The 18,633-nt window shown below is 43.0% G+C and overlaps 1 protein-coding gene across 2 annotated transcripts in view; it reads left to right on the forward strand.

The window, feature by feature from the left end:
• The window catches only part of LOC146853999 (glycine N-acyltransferase-like), a 160,245-nt gene that overhangs the window by 9,064 nt on the left and 132,548 nt on the right, over positions 1 to 18,633 (forward strand). For both annotated transcript variants that reach the window (XM_085651863.1, XM_085651864.1), the window contains exons 2-3: positions 543 to 656; positions 1,780 to 1,887. In XM_085651863.1, the coding sequence (XP_085507989.1) occupies positions 576 to 656; positions 1,780 to 1,887 (189 nt within the window). In that variant the 5' untranslated portion in view covers positions 543 to 575. The remainder of the gene's footprint in view (positions 1 to 542; positions 657 to 1,779; positions 1,888 to 18,633) is intronic.

Raw genomic sequence — 18,633 nt, forward strand, 5'->3', positions numbered from 1 at the left:
TCTTTTTTTTATCTTTCTTTCTTTCTTTCTCTTCTGTCTCTTCTTTCTTGGCTTCCTCTTTCTTCCTTTCTTTCTTTCTTTTTTCTTTTTTCATGCTTTAATCTTTCTTTCTTTCTTTCATTTTTCTTTATTTGCTTCTTACCTGCCTTCCCCTTTCTTCTTTCTTTCTTTAATTTTTCTTCTTTCTATGCTCCTTTCCTGGCTTCCTTTTTCTTTCCTTCTTTCTTTCTTTCTCTCTTTCGTTCTTTCTTTCTTTCTTTCTTTCTTTCTTTCTCTCTCTATCTCACTTTTGTCTTGCTTTAATCTTTCTTTCTTTTTTCTTTCTTTCTTTCTTTCTTTCTTTCTTTCTTTCTTTCTTTCTTTCTTTCTTTCTTTCTTTCTTTCCTCTCCACTGTGGAACCCCATTAAATGTGGACAAGAGAAGAAGCTTGCCATATTTGAGGAAAATGCAATGGAAGCCCATATATTGGGCAGGGGGCAAACAGACTTTGAATCTCACAAATGTACCTTAATTTTCTGTGATCTGTCCAATCTTTTTTTAGAAGCCATCAGTCCGCTACACTGATTCCTGATTCATGATGCTGGTTTTAGAGAGCTCTGATGATCTCAAGAAAATAGAGGAGTTTCTCGCTCAGAGTGTCCCGGAGTCACTGACGGTAAAACAAGGGATTATTTCTTTGTTTCTCCTTTCCCATTTAACCTGCATAGACCAGTCAAGAAAGCAGCCAGCTTCGAGCTAACCTGTTGCAAGCAGACCACAAAGAACATAGCCTTAGGTCGAAATAATATAGGTCAAACTGGTGAAAAAATGGCAAAGTTAAAATATGAAGGAAGATGTTGTGACAAAGAGTAACACAGGCAGCTGAAAGCGTGGCCATATATGAGCTAGAGGGCAGGAAGAGGTGGCAGGGCTGGAATAAGTGATACTGACAAGAAAGGAAGTAAGGGAGAGGATGAACTGCAATGGGTTAGATGTGACATCAACAACCTTTTGACCCCAGAAGCAATGACTAGGTGGATCGCTTGTCCCTTCTTTAGCCTCTGAAAGTGTTTTATTTTAGCTGCTGATGGTCTAAAAAAAACATGAAGGTGGCAAGCAGTGGAAAATAAACAAAGTAAATAGAGCCCTGTTTACTTTCTCTTGCAGCTGTTGCTTTCATTGAGACCTTGGGTAGCAAGGGCAGTGCTTGTTGTGCCAAAGGGCATGTATGTCATCATTAGCAGCTTCTAAACCCAGCCACTCCTAGTTAGTTTCAATGGGAGAACAGGCATATGCTGTTTGATATAGAAAGGAGAATAATTAAGTGAGACACAGAGAAAAGAACAGGCAGAGTTAGAAACTGAAAGAAAGAAAAGTATCTTGTATTCCCTTTGCAAGCATGCTGAAACTCTACAACACTGCAATCATTTGACATTCAAATTATCCGCAGATTTGCGTCCCATCTGTGCTGACGTCGTATGATGGGGACACTCAAAGCATCCTTTTTCGTATCGCGACGCTCTAATGTTAGATAAACTTTGCACACTCATTTATAGCACCAGATTTAATTTATGGCAAAGCTATAAATACACATACCTATTCTGTTATACCATTCTGTTGGTGAAATGAATCCCAGGTGTGCCTGCCCATGTTAATTGTCCGCTGTCTGGTGAAATAATTTTCACGATTATGAATTCCATAACTCATATTTACCATTATTGTTTGTTTTTCCATGCCTCAGGTATCTTAGACAAGAGCTCAAGGTGCGACTTGACTTCCCTTTTTTCTCTCTATTCCAGGTCTATGGCTCGGTTTTCTACATAAACCGCGGTAACCCTTTAAATATGGAGGTCCTGGTGGATTCCTGGCCTGACTTTAAAACTGTGATTTCAAAGCCACGGCCAGAGGTGAGTAAAAGCGTGGGCTCTGTATGACCAAGGCCACACTGTACCAATTTGTGTTTTAAACACTGGTATGACATCTCTAGGCAAAGATACTCGGTGGCCAGGAGCACTCTCAAAGCTGGAGATGCTCTCATGGGTAGTCACCAGTCTGTGACTGGTAGGGATCAAGGTACATTAGCATATGGCTGCTCTTTGGTAGATAATGTGGCATGTTTTTATGACTCTTAATTTCACAAGAAAACATTTTTATAAAACCCTACAGCTTATAGGTAGCATACTGTGGGCAATCTCGTTACTGTGTCCAATAATGATTGTTTCCTTTCATCCTCCCCCCAGACCTACGATTAAAGGTTGTATTTTATAGATTTTTGTCTGTGAAGATCATGATCAAAGGCTGCAGCATATCCACATTTTTGTCAATTGTATCACCTTCTCCAACAGAGTGCATCCAGTTGCCCCAAATCCAGAGTAAGTGGTAGCATATCCCGTATTCCATGATGTTTCTGAGACTGCAAGGTTGTGTACGTATAGAGCACACTTGTTTCCTATTCTGCTCGTCCATACATTTTCCATATAACAGCATTTGCAAAAGAAAAGCCCATATAATACCAAATATTCCAAAAATATTGCGAATAAGCAACAGTTTGGAACATAGCAAGCTCAAACAAAGAACCCGTAGTGCATGATTACATTATGGAGAAAAGCGTCACAAGTCATGGTGCAAGGAATCATAGGTCTGGATGGAAATCCGAAACACGCCCCTGGTGATAGGTTGGGTGGAGAGATGCGTAGAATCAGAGGTAGTTATGAAGATACATGAACACCCATCTCATGATAGTGTATACAGAACACAAACCTTTCATGGACCCGCGAAAGATCAATTCACCAGAAAGAGGAAACACCAGATATAAGGAAGGCAGCAGGATTATTATATTTCCTTGGTGAACAATACAGGACACAAACACGCACACACGCACACACACACACACACACACATACACGTGTTACCATCCTTGTGGGGACTATGTGTGAATACCTGCCTTGTGGGGACTAACCTTTCCCAATGTTTTTATAATACACTAATAACAGAAAAATGTTAAGAAAAAATTCATGATACAGGATCCTGCTTCAAATTTGCAAATATATTGTTATTTAATCGTGCGCACTGCACCATCCTTGTGGGGACTTGAACACGTGCTACCATCCTTATGGGGACCTAGTCCGTAACACTATTTGTGATTGAATACAGTTGAAGGTACATGGCTAAATGTTTATTTTATCAACAATATACACAAACAACATTGTAATCTATTCATATATGAATTGCTGCATATATACTAGGGGTATAAATTAAAGACAGATTATGTTAATGTGCCTGAAAATATCATATCATGCTTAAAGAAAGACACTTAAAGCTGTATTTAACCTATTTATTAGTGCTTAAAATCTTAGGAGATAAGGGAACTAACAAACAAAAGAAATTAACATATGGAAACAAGGAATATGGTCAAGTGGAACCCAGAGCTTGATTAGCTGCTTACATTTTTGCCAAAATAGATGTTTAAGTTCCCATAGAGATAGTTGGTGAAGATCATTGTGTTTAAGCCTCCATAGAAATAGTGTGTACATTCAAACCTTACATCCCATTATAAAGAGTGTGAAGCTAATGATGTTGAACTCCACACAGAGGTTGTGTGTAATTATAGGTATGCTCAAGTCCCCACAGAGATAGTATGTTATTATAGCTATGTTTAAGTCCCCACAGAGATAGTGTGTTACCATGGAGATGTTCAAGTCCCCACAGAGATGGTGTGTTATTACAGTGTTGTTCAAGTCCCCACATAGATAGTGTGTTATTATAGCGATGTTTAAGTCCCCACAGAGATAGTGTGTTATTACAGTATTGTTCAAGTCCCCACATAGATAGTGTGTTATTATAGCGATGTTTAAGTCCCCACAGAGATAGTGTATGAAGGTGATTGTGTTTAAGTCCTTATTAAATTAGGGCCCAATTCACAAAGGTAAACTTGGACAAAAAGTCTACCTTTACTACTTTTCAGTATTCACAAAGATAAATCTAGACCAAAAGTCTAACTTTACCACTTTTCAATATTCACAAAGCCCCATACAGAGAATGTGAAGCTGATGATGTTAAAGTCGAAGCAAACACAAGGAGATGATGGACGGAGTGCTGAAACCTTTCAGTCACTCACCCCCAGTCACAGATCTGGGTGGAATCCATCATCGTTCTTTAGCTCACTTCGCCACCCCAGTTCAGACCTAGCTATATGTAAATCAGACTTGACCCTGTGCCTCATGGGAACAGTCCAGCCCGAACTGCTAAGCCAGGTCTTCCCTGGACCGGAAACAAGCATCCTGGAACCAGTTTCGGGGTAACACCCATTCATCAGCCAGTCTAGCTTGAATCCAGTGGCACAGTGAGCAAGGGACCCACATCTGGGCATACCCTGCCAAATTGGCAAACAAAGCAAACACAAGGAGATGATGGACGGAGTGCTGAAACTTTTCAGTCACTCATCCCCAGTCACAGATCTGGGTTGAATCCATCATCGTTTTTTAGCTCACTTTGCCACCCCAGTTCAGACCCAGCTATATGCAAATAAGTCTTGACCCTGTACCTCACGGCACCCCCTGGTGCTTCCTGTCAAAACAGAGCTTGCGTTTGATTACAGGAATGCTCAAATCACCACAGAGATGGTATGTTTTTATAGTGATGTTCAAGTCCCCACAAAGATAGTGTTTTATAGCGATGTTTAAGTCCCCACAGAGATAGTGCATGAAGAAGATTGTGTTTAAGTCCTCATTAAAATAGGGCCCGATTCACAATGGTAAACTTAGACAAAAAATCTAACTTTTCAGTTTCATCAATGTAAACTTTGACCAAAAGTCTAACTTTACTACTTTTCAGTATTCACAAAGCCCCATACAGAGAAGGCAAAGCTGATGATGCTCAATCCAAAACAGAGTTTGCGTGTAATTACACGAATGTTCAAGTCCCCAGAGATGGTGTGTGACTATAGCATTACCAGGGTCGCCAAAGAGAATGTGTGTGATAATAGAAATGCCCAGGTCCCCACAGAGATAGTGTGTGATTATAGAGATGTCGAGGTCCCCACAGAGATAGTGTGTGATTATAGACATGCACAGGTCCCCACAGAGATAGTGTGTGATTATAGAGATGTCGAGGTCCCCACAGCGATAGTGTGTGATTATAGACATGACCAGGTCTCCACAGAGATAGTGTGTGATTATAGAGATGTCGTACAATAAGTGCAATTTACTTGGATAACAATAAACATATGGTATTCAGAACCAAGATACCTCTAGGTGTTAATGTGTACTTTAAATATGCACATGAGATTTGATGATAGTGATACTAAAGCCACCACCAGAGATAGACTGGAATTATCCCATATCTATTAATCCCACTTCAAATGCAGCATTAAAGAATTTATACTGTGTTCATCTATGAAGGTCCACACCTCCTTCAAAATGTAAGTATCTGAGTTATCAATTTAATTCCTAGCCGCCATCTTATGAACTCTAGTATCCATAAGGAAAATTAAACTTTATTTCTGATTGCAACAAACTCCCCACACTGATTTGTTCTGACCCTTTAGGATTATTACAATACAGAAATAGATTTAAGAACTGGCACATCTTTACAATTTTTGTCTCTATAATTGGAGAATGTAATGGTCCTCTCCTCACAAAGCTCTTCTTTCTCTCAAAGTATTTCTTTGTGTAGGATAATTAGTCATCTACAATTTAGTAGCATGTTGTTCAGTTTATAGGGGAATAAGGAGAGAAATGATTTAAATTTAACAGAGTTTTCTTTATTCACTTTTTATGTTATTTAAATGTTTAATTTATAAATCATTATATACTTGTTTCCTTGATTATTTAATCTGTAAAATTGTCGTTTCATTTAGACTATGTAAGAAATAATAATGTTTATATTAAAAAAGTACATATTTTATTTATTATTTTTATATGTTTCATTTATTTGATTTATTTTAATGTTATTATTATTTTTATTTATATTTTAACCCCTTCGCTGCTCGGCCTTTTCCCAACTGTACTAAGCCTTTTTTTGGTTATTTGGGGGAGTTTGCACTTAGGCCCCTGTAACTTTTTGATCACATAAGGTATCCACGCCATTTGCGTCCTTTTCTTTCAACATCATGGGGATTCTAAAGGTACCCAGGGTTTGTGGATTCCCTTGGAGAGGACCCAGAAATTAGACAAAATACAGCTAAATTTTGTTTTTTTGGGGAAAAATGGGAAAAAACTGCTACAAATGAAAGTGTCTGTTTTTTCCCCTGCAAATGGTATCAAAAAAGGGTTTGTGGGGCTGAAATCACAATTTTCCCACCTTTTAGGGAATGGCAAACATTTGTCAGAAAAACAAAAATTTTTACACAGTCTTGCCATTTTTCTGGGACATAGCCTATTTTTGCTATTTTTTGTGCTTTCAACCTCCTTCCAGTTAATGGTAGAAATGGATATGAAAGTAATAATGGATCCAGGAAAGCTATACATTTTTGAAAAGTAGACAACATTCTGAATTCAGCAAGGGGTCATTTGTGTAGACCCTTCAAGGTTTCTTTATAGAAACTAACAATTAAATATAGGAACAATTGAAAATTAGTTGAAAAAAAAAGCCTTTTGTGTCGACGTTTTCACCTGTAACTTCTTCTAATTATGACAACTCTTTGAAAGCAATATACCGTTACATCCGCTGGACCTTACTGGTTGTGGGGATATATAGGACTTGTAGGTTTACCAAGAACCCGACGAACCCAGAGCCAAAAACTGAGCAGCGGCTTGCAATGTTTTTTTATTATGTACCGGGTATATAGCAATTATTCTTGGAAAATGTATACATGGAAAAATCGGTATGAAAGACACCTAGGTATTTCTGAAATGGGAACAAAATATAGAGTTTAGAAACCGTAGATATTTGCACATTTCCGAAATTAGGAATACTCATACTAACATGAGAATTATCAGTCATTTTTCAAAATGACTTCTTTTTAACACATTGTCTTTCAGTTGGAAGGCAGAAATGCATCAAAAGCCAATAGGTAATAAAATTTGCTTTACAAATCTGAATTACCCTAAGTCTCCCGATAAGAATGGTACCTCATTTGTGTGGGTAGGCATAGTGCCCATGACAGGATGCGGCTCAAAACGCAACGTGAACACACCACAATTTCACAATGAAAAATTACCCTATATTTGCAAAGTGCTTAGCTGTAGCTTTTTAACCCTAGCTCTGCCGGCACCTAGGGAAACCTAGCAAACCTATACATTTTTTTAAACTAGACACCCAGAGGAATCCAGGATGGGGTGATTTGACTGGCTCTCACCAGGTTCTGTTACCCAGAATCCCTTGCAAACCTAAACAATTGTCAAAAAACACATTTTCCTCATATTTCTGTGGTGGAAAGTTCTGGAATCTGCGTGGATCCACAAATTTCCACCCACCCCACGTTCCCCAAAGTCTTCTGAGAAAAATGGTACCTCACATGTGTGGTAAGGCCTAGTGCCCGCAACAGGAAACGGCACAAAACGCAACGTGGACACACCACAATTTCACAGTGAAAAATGACCCTTTTTTGGGAGAGTGCCCAGCTGTAGTTTTTAAACCCTAGTTCTTCCGGCACCTAGGGAAACCTAGCAAACCTATACATTTTTGAAAACTAGACACCCAGCGGTATCCAGGATGGGGTGACTTGACTGGCTTTCACCAGGTCAGTTTATCTTACCCAGAATCCCTTGCAAACCTACAAAATTGTCAACAAAGCACATTTCCCCCACATTTCTGTGGTGGAAAGTTCTGGAATCAGCGTGGATCCACAAATTTCCACACACCCCGCATTCCCCGAAGTCTTCCAAGAAAAATGATACCACACTTGTGTGGGTAGGCCTAGTGCCCGTGACAGGAAACGGCGCAAAACACAACGTGGACACACTTCACAGTTTCACAGTGAAAAATGACCCTTTTTTGGCAAAGTACCTAGCTGTAGTTTTTGAACCCTAGCTCTTCCGGCACCTAGGGAAACCAAGCAAACCTATACATTTTTGAAAACTAGACACACATGGGAATGTAGGATGGGGTGACTTGACTGGCTCTCACCAGGTTCTGTTACCCAGAATACCTTGCAAACCTACAAGATTGTCCAAAAAAACAAATTTTCCCCACATTTCTGTGGCGGAAAGTTCTGCAATCTGCGTGGATCCACAAATTTCCACCCACCTCGAGTTCCCCAAAGTCTTTCGAGACAAATGGTACCTTACTTGCATGGGTGGGTCAAGTACCCGCGACAGGCAAGGGCCCAAAACCTATTGAGGCGACATCAAAATTATCTATCACAAACCAACCTGATTTTGTTAGGGGGGGTCCCATGAGTTTTTGGCCCGGAGCTCGGTGGCCACCTAGGGAAAACTACCAAACCCATACATTTCTGAAAACTAGATACCCGGGGTATTCCAGGTATGGCTTGCGTGGATCCCCCAACGTTTTCTTACCCAGAATCCCCAGCAAACCTGAAATTTTTACTGAAAAAAAATACTTTTTTCACACATTGTGTGTGGAAAGTTGTGGCATCACCAGGCTGACACAAATTTCCTACCACCCAGCGTTACCCCAGGTCTTCTGATAAAAATGGTGCCTCACTCGTGTGGGAGGCCCAAGTAGCCACCACAGGCAAGGTCACAAAACGTATTAAGGCCACATCAAAATTAAACCCCTTGGAAGTCCAAAACTTTTCCTTCTGTTGTATATATTGGGGTGCTAATAGTAAATTTAATCCCTCTAAAGCCCAACACGTTTCCAGCTGTTTCACACATTGCAGTGGGAATAGTAACTCTAACCTCTACAAAATGCAACACTTTCCCTGCTTTTGCTTAGTGCGGAATGGGAATAGTAAATTTGACCCCTCAGAAGTTCAACACCTTCCCTACTGTTGCTTAGACTGGAGTATAAATAGTAAATTCAACCACTCTGAAGTCCAACACTTTCCCTACTGTTGCTTAGACTGGAGTGGGAACTTGGGGCCTGATTCACATAACTAACTTAAGACAAAATCCCAAACTTACTACCATTTTAGTATTCACAGAAGGCACTTACTCATTTTGGTATTCACAGAAGGCACTTGCTCATTTCTGTATTCACAGAAGTTTGGAGTCCTAACTTTAGGACTCCTCAATGCCTTCTGTGAATACTGAAAGTCTTAAAGTTAGGATTTATTTTTTTTAATGCTTTTTGCCCCCCAGGAGAACCTCGCACTCAACCCCTACACACTCAGACTGCCAACAGACCTCACCTACAGGACCCACGGCCAGTTCTCCTGCCTCCACTGCCGCCAGACCTTCACCACCACCCCGGTCCCGAACACCACAGACGCCAGCACCGATGACACCCTCAGATGCATCCTCCTCAACGTGCGCTCCGTACACAAACACGCCATGGAAATCTGGAACCTACTCAACCCTCTCTCGCCCGACATCGCCTTCTTTATGGAAACCTGGATCAATGCTGCCTCCGCCCAGACATCAACACTGCCATCCCAGACAGATTCAAGATCCAGAGGAAGGACTGCCTCAACCACATGGGAAGGGCCTCGCCATCTCCCACAAGAGCACCCTCCGCCTCACCACCTTCAGCAAAACCTTACCCCTGCCGAAGACCTGAACTTCCAGATCCAGACCAGCCCCAACACCACACTCCGAGGAACCCTCGAATACAGACCCCCCGTTCCTAGACACCCTTTGCCACCACCATTACTGAATTCATCACACCCACGCCATCGCATTAATGAACTACATGCTCATTGGAGACCTCAACTTCCACCTCAACAGCCCCAGTGACCCCAACTCCACTATCCTTCATGACAACCTCACCAACATCGGACTTAACCAACTCATCACCACACTGACCCACAGAGCAGGACACACCCTCGACCGCATCTTCACTGCAGGTAACAGCATTCACTTCAGCCACACAACGCACCCGCGATGGACCGACCACCACTGCATACACTTCACCGTCGACAAACACAAGGCACCTAAACCAGCCCCTCGCCCACCACGAAGAAACTGGAGCAAAGTTACTGATGAGGATCTGAACTCCACCCGAGACAACCACACCTGGGCATCGATGCCAACACCACAGCCAGAGGACTCCACACTTGGATCTTCAACGTGCAGACGAGCTCACCCCGCTACACAACCCCAGCAAACAGCACACCAGGAAATATGCCTGGTTCACCACGATCTCCCAGTAGCCAGGCGCACCTGCAAATGCCTGGAGAAGAACTGGAGGAACACCAAGACAACCGAGAACTACTCTACCTGCAAGGACTCCATGACGGACTACCACAACCAAATCAGAACCATCAAGAGGAACTTCATCCACAAAAAAATCCTCGCTAACTCCACCAACTCCAAGGAACTCTTCAGTGTCATACAGGAATTCACCAACCCACGCAGCGAAGCAACAGACATCACCCTGTCCCAAGACCTCTGCGACAAACTTGGAACCTACTTCCACCTCAAGATCAAAACACTCTACAACAACTTTGTCGACCACCCACAAGATGCCACAGCCAGCCCCCAGCCCCCCCGAGACACCAGCCAGCCCACCATCTCCAACTGGACACCGATCACGACCAACTAAACTGCCGCGACCATGAAAGGCATCCCCTCGGGGGCTCCCACTGACCCCTGCCCAACGCACATCTACCACAGAGTCGCAAACACCATTGCACTCAAACTACAATGCACCATCAACACCACCTTCAAATCAGGCACCTTCCCAGACGACTGGAAGCATGCAGAAGTCAGGCCCCTGCTCAAGAAGCCCACACCTGACCCCACCATCCTCAAGAACTGCCGGCCCATCTTGCTCCTCCCCTTTGCAGCCTAAGTAGCAGAGAAAACAGTCAACAGGGAACTGACACATTTCCTCGAGAGAACAGCGTCCTTGACCCATCCCAATCCGGATTCCGAAGTGACCACAGCACCGAGACCCCCCAACTCGCCATCACAGATGACATCCGCACCCTCCTGGACCAAGGCGACTCCGCAGCCCTCATCCTACTCGACCTGTCAACAGCCTTCGACACCGTCTCTCACCGCACACTAGTCGCCAGACTACACGACTCCGGTATACAAGGAACAGCCCTGGACTGGATCTGATCGTTCCTCACATGAAGAAGCCAAAGGATCAGACTACCACCCTTCCTCTCCGCCCCTACGAATATCACCTGCGTAGTCCCACAGGGGTCATCACTGAGCCAGACCCTCTTCAACATCTATGTGGCCCCCCTCGCAGCCATCGTCCGACAACACAGGTCAACGCCGTCAGTTCCAGCTGCTTCAACACCCTCCGCATCCTTCGCAAGACCTTCAAATGGATCCCCCCTGAGTCAAGGAAGACAGTCACCCACGTACTCATCACCAGCAGATTGGACTATGGAAACGCACTCCACGCCGGCATCAACAAGTCCCTACTCGGCAAACTCCAGACAATACAGAACACCATGGCCAGACTCGTCCTCGGCATCCCCCGGCACAAACACATCAGCCAACACCTACGGAGACTCCACTGGCTCCCTGTGAAGAAGAGAGTCCCCTTTAAAGTCCTCACCCACACCAACAAATGCCTACACAACAACAGACAGAAGTACCTCAATGACAGAATCGACTTCCATGTACCCAGAAGAAATCTCAGATCTTCCAACCTCGCATTGGCCGAAACCCTGTGCATCCACAGAGCCAGAGCAGGCGGAAATCATTCTCTCACATTGCAGCCAAGACCTGGAATGAGCTACTGGCAGACATCAGACAGGCCCCCTCCCTGAACACCTTCAGACCTGGCTCTTTGGCTAAACAGATCTGCGTCCCCCCCCAGTGCCTTGAGACCCTCACGGGTGAGTGGCGCTTACAATTCCCTGATTGATTGATTGATAAAATGGAGATATTAGTAATATGTGATTTCTACCTGACTGATTCTGCACATGCAATTTTTTCAACCTCTTTTTACAGTTAGGCATTATCCTGAACTCAGAGACAATAAACTGGCCTGGTAGAAGAAATATACATTTTCTTGATATTGAATGCACCTTAACTACCACACATTAGGTTTAGCCTACATACAAAGACATCAGTAGTGAGATGCTGGTTGTGATGAAAGCTATAGACCCCAGCAATCTTGTTTGAGGACTGAAAAATGTTTACCCTGGGTTCAGAGGGAAGTATAGAAAAGAGTGATGATAGAATGGAATGCTTAAATAAACCTCCGCCACAGGTAATTATTCAGGGCTGCATCCCAGTCCGTCGTAATTTTGCACACCATGCTACCTCTATTTGGACAAGCTGTATGGACATCAGTCTAGACCCTGCTCCAATAGGAGCATCCTACCTAAACTGCCAGGCCCTCCCTGAACCTGAGCACAAGCAATCCAAGATTGGTTTCTCCCTGATTGGGGCCCTTCAGACAGGTGAAACTAGTTCCAGTGGCACAGTGAGCATGGTACATATGCCTGGGCATTCACGTCACACTGAAGTATTCAGACTCAAGCAAGATCATAGAAGCAGAGTTCAAGGAGGGAATTAATTTAGTTTCCACTGTCAAGGCAGTGAGAGATGGTGGTTTCCCTATTAATTTCTTGGAAAATCAATCCCAACAGGCTAGCCTTTCTGTTGTACACAGTTTTCAAGGAAGCCAAAGATAGTTAATACCTCCAAATGGATTTTAACTATCACGTTATTATCCAAATCAGGGAAAGACCAACTACTTTGCTCCAGCTGCAGACTAATTTCACTGACCAACTCCGATGTGAAGATTTAAGCAAATGTAGTTGTCAGTCAATTAAAGAAAGTGATCCCCAGTCCCCACTGCTCTCAACTAGGCTTTCTCTCTGGAAGATAATCTAGGAACTACCTCAGACTGCTCCAACACCTCCTATTGTAAACTTGTAATGTCTCAGATGAGAAAAAGAGGCATTCCTTGGATGCCGATAAAGTATTTGACAGGGTTGAATGTGAATATATGAATAGCATTCTCTCCAGAACTGGTATTCAACCAAACTTTATAGCACAATTTAAGTAGCTGTACAAATCTCACAAGCTAGATTCAAAGGTGATGATTTCTGTCAAATGTCATCCATATTCACAGAGGCATGCACCATAGCTGTCTTGCTTCCCCCTCATGTTCATTCTGACTCTATAACATCTGGAGGTAGCCTTTAGAAAATCTGGACAGCGTAGTGAAGCAGGCAGGGGAGCTGCAACTACAGTTAAACATTTTGGAGCCTGATGATTCAATTACATCCTTGAAGACCTGATGACTGACTTTTCTTCTTTCGTGGATTATAAAATCAACTGATTGTAAAGTGAAGCATTCCATATGGGATTAGCAAACATGGCACATGACAATTAGACTCCCCCTTAATGCCAAAACCTCAGCAAATGATGTCAAATTAAAGCCTTTGCAACTTTCCATATCAGAAGATTGCAAACTGTTGAAAGGGTTGTAGGAGCCAGATATAACTACCTCTTTAGGATGCTCTCCCTCAAAATCACAACCATCTGTTACAACAGTCTCAGAACCTAATAATACATTGTGTGGAACAACTCCAAACTTCTGTTGCAAATGTTTAAACTATATGCAGCTACAACAAAAGTCGGACTGTGATTGCGGATCATGCAATCTTACTCTGAGGCCCGTTACATTTTGCAGTTGAAATCCCTCATAGCCAGTGCTCAGGATGCCGGTTGGCTTCTAATCGAAAAGGGACTATTACAATTCGAATTCTCAGCAACAGGCATCCTGTACACAACAGCTAGCCCCCCTAGACACTGATGACCTATGTTAAATGCAAAGTTTCCCACCTGGCACTCCATACATAAACACTGAAGATCAACAAGCTAAAATGTTCAAATGCTCTGATTTGGCCCATTTAAGGTCTGATTTTTGGTGGCTAAAAATTCTTTTGGCACACCTAGAAAACGAAAGGTTTTTTATAGCCAAAGCACCACCTGTGAGATGGTCAAATTAAAACATTTGAATCTCTGTGACAGGAATTTCATCTGTCTAGTAATGAAAATGGAAATACTGACAGTGCCTGAGGAACCATTCATTGACCTGTGATTGCACTAAAGAGGAATGCACCAATCAATTACTTTTTGAAAATGCAGAGTTGTGCCGGGTATGTACAAAACAATCATCTCAGAATGCACCTTCTAAATAAAATGAAACTTGTCTGATACTCGGCTGGCAGGATTTGTGGAAATATGGATTTTCCTGATCAGTTATGTCCCCTATCTTGGACCCCAACGGTTCTATGTGCATGTTACAAACACATGTATGTTCTCTCCAGTTCCAGTTTCGAAGACGCAAACATATGTGCGTCCACCATCAACATGTCCTCTGTCAGATCCGCCATGAACGGGCTGGATATTCGATTTCTAAGTATGAAAGGCCACCGACTTTATATAGCTAAGTTACTCCATTTTTACAGTTCAGGCGAGTAGGCCCGATTCTGTCCTCAAAGCCTTTCCCTGCTCTCTGCCTCTGACAGCTTCAGTTTGAGCTCGCATCTGTATCCATGAACTTTGTCCTACTCCCTGTGCAGCTAACGGTGCCTGCCTCGGCCAGTTTCGCCTGCCTGCCAAGAAGCTGTATTTCACCTTCGAATTATCTACTTTGCTCCTCAGCCGATGCATTCCTGTCTAGTAGTTTAGGTAAACATTTCTTCAAGCTACCGAGCAAGGGGTCCGGCCTCTCTGTCCTCCTGCAAGTAATTCATAGCCCTGATACCATGGAAAGTTTCCTGCCTCTCGCATCTCATATAGACGCTTAGACGCTTGTGCACGCACACACAGTCAGTATAGAATAGATTCTGTTCGAGAGTCCTTCCTTGTGGATAACATAGTTCTTTAAACATAGGATGTTAGATATGATTTGGGATTAGGTTGACTTGACCCCCCAGACTTTTTGTCTCCACATGTAGAGCTAAATGTCAAGTCCCCTTCACCCCCTAGTTGCACGTCAATCACACGTCATGCTGCTGCGCGCGCATCTCTGCCAAGTATTATCTTATAGATCCACCTATGTATGACATCATAACCAATCATGCTTCTTTTTACTCCTTATTACGCCCATTTTCGGTTACGCACTTACAGTATCGTTTCTCTTATCAATTGTTACGCCTTCTACATTTGTTTCATTGTAATGTATGTTCTATAAAAGCAATTTCTTGTCAATAAAATATCGTACTTCACTTCCTGAACCCCCGTGGTGACGGAACCTGAAGGCCGCGACTCGAGTCGGCCATTTTGGAATAAAGCCCATTCAGAAACCTCTTATACCACGGATTCTGCCTCTTATTATTCTGAGCTATTTTATTTATGATCCCGTATGAAATTCAGTCCAGGTAATAGAATATTTACCACATAATTGGCGCCCGAACAGGGACACTTTCTCATCTCACGCGCCGGCGGTGCGTTGCAGGCCCGGTCTCCTGCCACAGCTGGACGGACCATAACGCGTACCAGCAGGATTTCCTGTAGCTCCCTCCGGTCAAGCGGGGGCGACTGAGGCTGCGATCAACCCAGACGAGGCGGTGAGAAGTGCGAAGTATCCCGACCAGAGCCTAGCTGAGAGAGCAAGATCCGAGGTATACAGAGGCCCACCAGGTTTTCGAAGTCCCGATGTCCAGAGGGTCCGATGTCCGCAGTCGTCGAGTCCAGTCCATTCTCCGAGGCCTTCCGTTTCGAGCTACCCGGTGAGTACCATTACTGGGGAGGCATTCTGACGTGCACATAGTTGGTGCCGGTCAAGACGGGTTTGGGTACACAAATCTGGTCTGCACTGTTATAGCAGTGTATCTGTACTGTTTAGCAGTATATCAAGTATTCCGAAGTATCTAGTTATGGTCAAGAATTATGCTTGGTGATTTAGTCATGCAGACGATCATCACTGTTGGTCATTTTAGGACACAAAATGTTTAATGTTTTATGTTTAATGTGTTAAAAATGTCCTGCATATTGTGGTATGAATGACTGTTCATTGTCGTGTTTTTTCGTATTAAGTGTGTTCAAGATTAAGTATCCGATCAGTTGTCAATATGCCGCTCTTTTCGAAACTAAGACAGATCACTACAAGAAAAGGGGTGCTTGAGGAAGCAGTCCCTATTCCTCCTAGGGACACTCCAGGGCACTTTATGTATCACAAACATGGCTTAGATGCCATACTATTTCTTGATTTATGGGTGGACTATACCAAAGAGTTACCAGAAAGTCAGAGATGGCCCGTAGCTGGGACCTGGGATGCAGAATGTATTATGAAAGTCGAAGAAGAGTTGTGGAAGAGGAAAGCTAGACAGTCACAGAAAGACGCTGTTGAATTATGGCGTAAAGAATCGCATAGACGCATTGAAAAAGCATTAAGACAGGAAGAGAGAAGTAAAGAAAGTGCAAATAAAGTCCGAGAAGGGTTGTTGATCGAAGAAGGTATACGAGTAAAAGCAGAACAAACTGATAGACAAAGAAATGCCCTTATAAAAGGAATGTATCCCCTCCTGGCCGAAGGATTGCCTAAAGCTACTACGGCCATACCAAAAGACTTGCCACCTCCACTGTTTCCAATAAAGGTACATCCTAAAGGACATCCCAGAACCGCAGAAGATGTTTTTCTTTCCTCATATTTAGATGACGCAGCTCCCGAGTATGCTAGCCCCGCACCACATAGACCGTCTGCTGGGGGGGTTCAACATCAAGATCAGGTGTCTGCATCTGTACAACAGCAAGCTCCGACACAAGCTTCGGCAAGCACATCTGTTTCCGCATCTGTCCCCGCAACCGATTCTACAGCTGTGTCCACACCTGTAGTTGCTGTAGCACGTTCTACGAATCCTTTTACGTCCGTTACCCCAGAGGGGGCTACTGGAGGTGCTACTAGCATTTATTCTACACCACCCCGAATGAGTAAACTTACTTTTCAAGAAACAGTGCATGCACGTACGCCCAAACTTGTAAATCCCCGTATGCTTAAAGACCTTATGATAGATTGTAGATATGATCCGGTGCCTGGCAAAGAGGACGAGATGGTCCTAGCATCGTTACGTGTTAGACGAGCTGCATCGTTTTTAGGGAAACTACCAGGAATGGCTATGCATCTAGATAACATATATCATTTTGTCCAAACAGGGAAAGACCCTGAATGCATTAACAGAGCTATGGAATATCAGAAAGTGGAAATACAGGGGGAATGGTTACGTTTCCTTGTAAATTGTGTGATCAGAAATCAAGACCGACCGGGGGTGGACCCGGGAATAATGCAAACTCTTACGAAATGGAGTCAGAATATATCAGACGGAAGACATGATAAACAAGGAAGTATAGTAGCTATGTGCCGAAAAATTAGGAAAGAAATAGAACGTATACATGAAGAGAGATTGGAGGCAGACGAGTTCGAACAAGATGAAGTGTCCGAATCAGGGGATTTCGTAAGACAGTCAGACACCATAGCCTATGTAGGTAGAGGAAGGTCCTGTAATAATACTAGATGCTTTACTGACCCGATACATTCTATATGTCCAGATAATAGCAGAACTTATCCGACGCCTATAATAAATATGAAGTCTCCCGAACATTCGTTTCAAGCTGCTGACAAAATACTCTGAGAACGAAGGGGTTACCACCTCCTCGATTCTATGGATGAACAAGAATTAGCTAGATCAGCCGTTCACTGGATTGACAGCCCTGGAAAATACGGTGATGAGACCGTAGCACACACATTTTTAAACCTCAGCCCAGATGAACAGCGCCTAGCTGGAATCTATATGATTCAGCAACTTCTTATATTATATAAGAATGAACATTCCGATCCTGGTCCCTTACCTGATATATTAACTGAACTACTCACGAATAGATGGAGAGGTTCTAGTAATAAGTTAATTAAAGAAATACTAGTGTCAAGAAAGCAGTACATTCTTTTTGTAAGCCCAGACCCTTTCTCATTGCCTAGCAAGGAAAGAACGCCGTATTACATGGATAGACAGAATCCCTTACGAGAAGTGCACCCAATAAAAGGCGAGGACAATCATTTTCACCGTGTATTCGTATATACACCCATATCTAAACTGGAATTGTTAGAAATGAAGAAAGTGGTGCCCAGTCATGATAAAGACCCAGCGGGTTTTCACCGAGAAATTAAAGACATGTTACTGATGGGAGAGTATACCTATCCTGACATTATGACAATATTAAAGGTGCTCCTGCCTGCTGGCATTTATGAAAAACTTAAGGAAAAGGAGTGGGAAGTGGGAGACCAAAAGATAGACTGGACAGCCTTAGAAAACGAAGAAAGAGGCCGAGCCGCAGGTTCAGGGCTCGGGGATAAAGTTAAAGCATTACCAGGTTTACTAGTACAGGTACTGCCACGTTTATTAACGACGAAAAAGGAAGATTGGGGTGCAATCTCGGCCTGTAAACAGAAACAAGATGAAGACACTAGTGATTACTATGCTCGATTTGAAAAATGTTTCAATATAAATAGTGGTATAAAAGCAAATAGTGAGTCATATCCACATTTATTTGTGACAAAATTAGTGGAAAATTCCTTGCCTCAAGTAAAGAATAGAGTGTTGAAGTTCGAGAGTACATGGCAGGGTAACACTCCGTCGCAGATGTTGCAAATGTTACAGTATCATCACA

The sequence above is a fragment of the Triturus cristatus genome, chromosome 4_1, assembly GCF_964204655.1.
Source record: "Triturus cristatus chromosome 4_1, aTriCri1.1, whole genome shotgun sequence".
NCBI classification, from domain to species: Eukaryota; Metazoa; Chordata; class Amphibia; order Caudata; family Salamandridae; genus Triturus; species Triturus cristatus.